Here is a 7,764-nt window from a genome sequence, read left to right on the forward strand (position 1 = left end):
AACAATGACATTTCTTGGATACTGCTCTCATTACAAGTGTTGAACAGTAGACAACAAAAAAGGGGGGGGTGAGAAGGGGGGTCAGTCTAAAGGTAAGGTCTGCAAAGACTGAAAATATTCAATAACAGGTTGCCATTTATGAAAAAAATTGGTCAAAGCACCTTTTATTGAGAATGTAATCTTTTCTATCTTAAGAAAAAACATATCCCGCAACCAGAGAGAAACAGAAGGAGGATTCAAAGATTTCCATAAAAATAAAATCCGACATCTTGCAAGAACAGATGTAAAAGCCAATATATCTGCATTAATGGAGTCAACATGAGGAATCTACTGAAAGGCCAAGTATAGCTAGGAGACGACTCTTAGTGATAATTTTACCCAAAACCTTAAACATGATTATAGAATATTCACCCCAAAATCTCTGCAATCTAGGACAGGAAAAAACTTATGGCTCATATTGCAGGGAGAAGCGTGACATCTGTCACACTGATCTGGAATATTTGGATAAATTTCAGAGAGACGGGATTTCGACCAATGGACTCTATATAGCACTTTAAATTGTATAAGTTGTAATCTAGCACATGGTGAGCTACGTATACTGTGAATCGCTCTATCCCATAGTTGATCTGTAAAGCTCAGACCCAGTTCCCTTTCCCAGGCATTCCGAACTTTGGTAGCTGAGTGATCATCAAATGACATCAACCATGCATATATATTAGAAATAAGAGAAGTCTGACTAGGTTTCAAGGTTAAAAGGTCATCCCATAGTTGGTTGACAGGAAGGGGCGGGAAACTTGGAAATACAGAAGAAGCACAATGTCGGAGCTGAAAGTAGCGAAACAAGTAGGAAGCGGGCAAATTAAAGCCCGACCTCAGATCTGAAAATTTAAAAAAGACACCATCCTTATAGAGATCTCTGAACTGTTTTATTCCTCGACTCTGCCAAATCGTGAAAGTGCCGTCTATAAGTGATGGGGGAAATAAAAGATGTTTTGTTATAGGCGTGAAAGGAGATGCAGATATAAATTTGAACTGGCGCCTAAACTGAAACCAAATTTTAAGGCTGGAAAGTACCACCGGGTTTCTCATGAGAGATTCAGTGGTAGAGAGGAGAAAAGTAAGGCTGTCAAGGAGGATGAAGTGAGTAATTGATCCTCTAGTTTGCACCACAATATACCTGGAGATTGATTTGATTTGATTCATTCTTTCAAACATGTAAAGACAGTCAATATGTCAACACACATAATTTCACACATATCCACAAATGCATTATCAGTTTGCTTAAACCTAGTACTTGAACGGAGTAGGAAGAAGTTAGACTTATCGAGTCCTACCCCATAACATCATCTTACCATCATTGGTTTGCAAGCAGTATTACTACATAGATAATTTTGTTCTACACCATGCTAGTGATATACTAAAAAATATTACAGATTGTTAACATTCTTACATAATGACATACTTTGATAATTATCTTCTACATCACACAAGTAGAAATATTACATAGTGTTAACATTCTTACACCACACCCTCAATGTTACACCTAATTAATCATTAAACCTGTTCTTGCATATATCTTGATTGACACATACTTTTATATTTACACCAATATATGAAATGTGAATATGCGCTGACCAGTAATACAATTGCAAATTAGGCAAAGCAAGACCACCACTAAATTAAAATTTTTGCAGAAGCGAATACCTCACCTTAGGGGACTTTCCTCCCCACAAGAAGGTGGTAACAAGCTGATTAATTGATTTGAAAAACTTTGGGTAAGAACAGTGGGATGCATTGAAACAAAAACAGAAACCTGGGCAGCAAAAACATTTTCACTGTGTTAATTCTACCCATCAATGACAAAGGTAAGGAATTCCACCTTTGTAGGTCTGCCTTAACTTGACTCATCAAATCCGAATTTGTGTAAGGTAGTAAACAGATAATTCCACTCAATACGGTCAAATGCCTTTTCAGCATCAATAGAAATAACTACTTGGGGACTGCAGAATGATTTTGGGGAAAAAAATCACATTTAAATAAAACCGTTTTGTTCCTCAGATATTATGGTGGGGAGAATCCTTTCTAAACAAGTTGCTAAGGCTTTGGCTAAAATCTTAACATCTGCATTCAATAATGACACTGGCCCATATGAGGTACATAAATCTGGATCCTTGCCCTTCTTCAACAGAAGGGTTATTGATGCCTGGGTCAAGGTTGGCGGAAGTGAGCCACGTTCAAATGATTCATTGTACACTGAAATAAGAAGAGGAGCAAGTTTATCTGCAATTTTTTTGTAGAATTCGACCCCAAATCCATTGGGACCCAGGGCCTTGCTGCTTTGCGTAGCTTTGATAGCCATTGCGATTTCTTGTAAGCTAAGAGGAGCCTCCAGCCCGTCAGGTATATCGGAGTCTACAGTTGGAATATTAAGGTTCTCAAAGAAGGAAGTCATTTCTACTGGTTCAGGTGGAGATTCTGACTTATATAAAGAAGAGTAATAGGATCTAAAAATCGCGTTGATGGTAATGGGATTAGAAGTAAGTGAACCGGTGGAATCCCTAATTGTGGGAATCAACCTGGAGGCTGCCTGCCTCTTTAACTGATGAGCTAATAATCTGCTCGATTTGTCTCCATTTTCATAATAGTTAGCGCAGGAGTGTAGCAAAATATGTTCTGCCGCCCTTGTTGATAAAAGGTCAAATTCTGACTGCAGATCAAGTCGTTGCTTCAGCAGATTTGAGGATGGATTAAGTGAAATTAACCTATCAACATCTGTTATTCTTAAAGTCAGCTCCTGTAGCCTTGCCTTGCGGACCTTATTGGAATATGCTGAATAAGACATTATTTGACCGTGTAAATATGCTTTCAGTGATTCCCATAATATTGAAAAACTGACAGTGTCATTCTTGTTCAGAGCAATAAAGTCATTATCGAAGTAAATATAAAGGCAGTAAATGCATCGTCAGTTAACAATAATGGGTTTAATCTCCAGGTCAAAGAAAAACAAGGCCGGTCAGAGAATTTTATATTTAAAGATAAGGGGGCATGGTCTGAGATAACAATTGAATGGTACTCAGAAGAAGTCACTCTGGGAAGAAAATAATTATCAACCAAAAAATAATCGATGCGGGAATATCATTGATGCACCTGTGAAAAAAAGGAACATTGCCTAGCCAGAGGATTAGAAAACCTCCAGGTCAACAAGCCCATTTTTACTCATAAAATCAGAAATGGATTCCAACATAGAGGACTGGGCTGAGAGCCGGGGGTTTGAGCGATCTAGAGAGGGGTTAATGACACAATTCAAATCTCCACCTAGTATCAAATGGTGAGTGTTTAGCAAAGGGAGTTTAGGAAATAAACCATTAGTAAAATTCAGATCATTAAAATTAGGTGCATATACGTTCACCAACAATACAGGGCAGTGGTAAAGAGTGCCCGCAACAATTAGATACCTTCCATTTTTGTCTGCTATTATCTTAGAGGCGAAGAACATAACTCTTTTACTAATCAAAATTGCCACTCCTCTGGCCCTAGAGTCAAAATTTGAATGAAAAAAGTTGCGTATCCATGGACGGCTAGGTCTAATTTGATCCCTATTGCGCAAGTGAGTTTCTTGGAGAAAGGTTATATCAGCTTTTAAAAGCTTCAAATGTGAAAATACCTTTGATCGCTTAATTGGGTTATTCACACCTTTAACATTCCAGATCTGATGTCTGATCCAGCACCTGTACAATATGAATTGTTATCGTTCATCTACAACACTGCTTGAAAAAGGGGGTATAAATATCTAACCCCCCTATGACTATGGCACGGGGACGATCCCCTGGTTTGGGCTTCGGCAAAAGAGACCGGTGTGCCCTGTCAATCAGCAGCTCTTTATCCAGTTTAAAGGGTTCCATTAGAAACCTGGACACACCGGCTGCTGACAGGGAGGCAGGGTTGTCTTCCGAACACCAATAATCCGTATATTCTGACGTCAAGCTGTGGACTCCAAATCCTCACATTTGTTGTCCAGCCTCTCACATTCTCTGGATAAATGTTCAACTTTTCCCCGAAGAACAACGATGTCATCCGCACAGGTGGAGAAAGACTGCTCCATCTCGTTGACTGTGACTTTAAGTCCCGTGACATCCGACTTCATGGATGAAATGCTGCCAGATAATTCAGTTTTAAGAGCTAGCAGCTCCGATTTTATAGATGTTAAATTATCTCCCAATGCTGCTTGAAGCTCTGACTTGAATATCGCTGCAACATCATTACGTAGGGTCGAGAGAAGTTCCGACTTGAGATCGGCGACGTCTACAGTAGACAGCAAAAAGTGGGAAGTCTCCACCAGCGGAGCGGAATCACTATGAGGCGTGGGTGTATCAATATCACCATGAGGCGTGGGTGTATCAATAACAGCAGGCCGCAAGCAAGCCTGCGAATTAGCCTGTGAATTGTTCCCGGTTCTAGCATTCTTAGAGGCATATTTTAAGTAGAAAGCCAAGTTAGCCGATTAAAAAAAAAAAAGATTAGTGCGACCCTAGCCCGTATGGTGAGGTAAATAGTGCCCCAAAGTAAAAAAAAAAAATCAAACTCTGTAGGAGCTCCACTACGCATGTCTCACTCCATGTGCCGCTAAGCCGGAAGTCAGTCTACTTTTGACATTTTGCTTTCACCCCTATCCCAACCACACCTGCATATCATAAACTGGGGGTTTCACGTGGGAACAGGTGGTCAGGCAAGGGTTTCATACATCTAAGAATTATATTAGGGTTTCCTTAGCAACAGGTCTGACTCCCAGCACCATCCAAACTACAGTATGTTATACACACAAGGAATCTGTCTCGGGTACAGAACTGAAGCAGCCATCCGTGCACCAACTCACATGCACACATACACCGATGATGGTGCTGTCCCCTGCAGGGCACTACTTTGACCCCAATGGCCACTCGGAGTCAACTTGACGCTCGGTGTCCTGCCAGCACCGTGAATTGAACCTCCAACCTGCTCTGCCCCTGAGTCATAACTGCCCCACAAGGAGCAAAACAGCCATAAATGTATATCTACATGTGTAATTTGTTTGTGAAACTCTGCAGGTACAATAGCTCCAATACTTCTCAGGCTCAGGCTGATATTGTGGAACTAATATTAAACTGATAAACATGAAATTTCATAGTTAAATTTTTCTGAGTGAATTTATGACTATAACATGCCCCACCTTATTCCAACAAATTTTTGTTTGAGACTGACAACTGAGCCCTTCTGTCTGTGATGTTACAAAAGTTTATAAAGGTTCCTGCTAGATCAGCCATGAAGAATTGAGGGAAAAGTGAAGAAAGGAAAGGCTAGCTTAAGAAAACAGCAAGACCTGGTTGTCAGGGGTTCAAAGTAGGAACCGAGCAACTGAACAGATGAAAGAAAACCAGGAGGTTATAAAGGGCAATATGCCATCTATATGGGGAGATGAAACATAGTGACAGAGCACAAAGAGGTGATGGTGGTGGTGGAAAGTACCTGGTGATGTCCAAGTCAGGGAACAGGCTTAAGTGATAGTTTGGGAAGGGGATGGAGTGGAGGAAGCTTTTTTCACTCTCCACTGGGGAATAGTGTCGGGGAGAAGGTGCTTTGTCACATAGTTTGTTCACAGTGCTGTAAACTGGCTCAGCAGGCCTATGGTGAAGTGAAAGACAAGAGTAGAGAGGTTAGTGTCCAGAGACAGAGCTGGGATGAAGGGAGTGGGACTGATGACAATGAGACACAAAAAAAGAAAAACAAGAAGAATAAGAGAAGTATGAGATCTGGTAGAGAGACGAAGTACTGTTACAGTATGGTGTAAATGGTATCTGGTTCTTGATAGTCAAAGTATAAAACCAAATTTGTCACATTTTAGAAGGTGAAACCAGAGGGTGTTTGGCATTTAGCTAGATAAATAAGATAGGCTAGAATTAGACTGTAGATGCCAGGAATTTCTTTTGCTACCATACAAGGTATGTCAGAAAAGTTCCAGGACTGGGGTCACAAAAATTTATTACAAAAAAAAATTATACAAACTGCAGGTTTTCCCTATTGAAGCAATCCTCCTCGAGTCTAACACACATTTCCATCCTGGTCCACCACACCTCCATGCACTCCTGGAAGGATTCTCCCAGGATTCTCTGCAGCTCCATCTTCACGGCCCTCTTGATGACTTCCATGTCTGGAAAACGGGTCCTGGAACTTTTCTGGCTGATTCTTTGTGAAGACTGTATCATATTATGATGCTGTAGTATATATGTGCAATTTTCACCTGAGCTCATTTAGTAAATCGCCTGAACTGGGAAACTCTTGCGTTCTTCTAACTTCTTCTAACATCCATATACAAAAATCACCTAATTCCTTTCAGATATGTCACGTTGCAGTGGTATTGCTATTACAAATATTACTTACTTAAAACAAAACTTCAGTTTTGAGAATTCATTTCTGTTATTAAATGAACTCTGTGGCACAAAGTTGATAGAGATGTACATCATAGCCATAGTTACAGTCACAGATACAGCATTTTGGTTAGACAAGGGGCTCTTTCCTGCCAGTGCAATTCCTGAAAAGCTACAAATGCTGTCATTATCCTGTTGTCCTCAGGTGCATTTCTATTTTTTTGCACATTGCTGTGTTTGGTATATTCCTGTCATAAATGAATGCACTTATGCTGAGATGGGAAGAGAGGTGCAGCGGAGGCTGTTTTTATACATTCATTCATGGCAGCAAAATATATAAATAAATAAATAAAAAGACTTGCACCCAAGAAAAACAGTATAAAGACTGTGTTTAAAGCTGAGCCTGCTTTCTACAGGCAATAAAATTGTTTTAATTTAAAATTTCAAAATAATTAGCAAATATAATGCATTTAATCTGTTGGCATGTTCACCAGACAGGTGACCTGTTAGAGACTTTTTAAGAACAAACAAACTTCCTCTTTAAAAGGTTCCTGCTGTTTTTCTTAAATGTACTCAGTGGGAACCAACTTATGTGAACAGGAAATCTATTTTGAAGAGCAATTCTTTGCAAAAAATCAAAAAAGACATGATGATTAACATGCAAGGGCATGCAGGACATGACTGAGCAAACTAAATATCTCACCTCATATGGAAGTGCTGGGGATCAAACCTGTGACCCTCCCCATCATCTAGCGAGGGATTTCTAATAGGATGAAAAAAGTTAACATTTGATAAATCAACCTTTGTGAGTTTTCATACACTGATCAAAGAAACATTTGGAGGCATGCTCCACAGAACAAAATAAAACACACAAGAAAGCCATGTCCTTCAAAGTAGTGATTCGAGTATTCCATGTTAAGAGGCTGAAGGACAAAGGACATTCTTTTGAGGACAGTGAAGTCCATATCTTCTCCAGAGAACATCGCTGGTCTAAGAGAGGAGTTAAGGAAGCTATTTTTGTAAAAATAGAACACCCCTCACTAAATAGGGGTGGTGGACTAAGACACAACTTGTCTTCCATCTACAATCCTGTTTTGAGATCTCTGCCCAAAATATGCCCACCAGGACAATAGGCGTCGGTCGACAGGGGAGGGCTCAAAGACATATAATGACTCTCACTGATACTTGTCACGATTCGGTTGCGCTGTTTCCTGTCAGGCTTTTATTTTGATTCTACTTCCTGTTTTGTTTCACCATAGCTTAGGTCTTTTTTACTTTCTTCCTTACTCAGATTAGTTTCACCTGCTCTTTATTACCTGCACCTGTGTTCACCTCTATTTAGGCAGCGTCCTCCCACAAGGAC

At 40.0% G+C, this 7,764-nt stretch overlaps 1 protein-coding gene across 15 annotated transcripts in view; it reads right to left on the reverse strand.

Moving 5' to 3' along the window:
• The window catches only part of dlg2 (discs, large homolog 2 (Drosophila)), a 316,297-nt gene that overhangs the window by 69,210 nt on the left and 239,323 nt on the right, over nt 1-7,764 (reverse strand). For 13 of the 15 annotated variants that reach the window (XM_020621763.1, XM_020621766.1, XM_020621770.1 and 10 more), the window contains 2 exons: nt 7,105-7,164; nt 5,503-5,658 (listed from right to left, as the gene is read on the reverse strand). In XM_020621763.1, the coding sequence (XP_020477419.1) occupies nt 5,503-5,658; nt 7,105-7,164 (216 nt within the window). The remainder of the gene's footprint in view (nt 1-5,502; nt 5,659-7,104; nt 7,165-7,764) is intronic. The other 2 variants (XM_020621772.1, XM_020621771.1) reach the window with 1 other exon arrangement.

This window comes from Monopterus albus, unplaced genomic scaffold (genome assembly GCF_001952655.1).
Source record: "Monopterus albus unplaced genomic scaffold, M_albus_1.0 scaffold267.1, whole genome shotgun sequence".
Taxonomy (NCBI): Eukaryota; Metazoa; Chordata; class Actinopteri; order Synbranchiformes; family Synbranchidae; genus Monopterus; species Monopterus albus.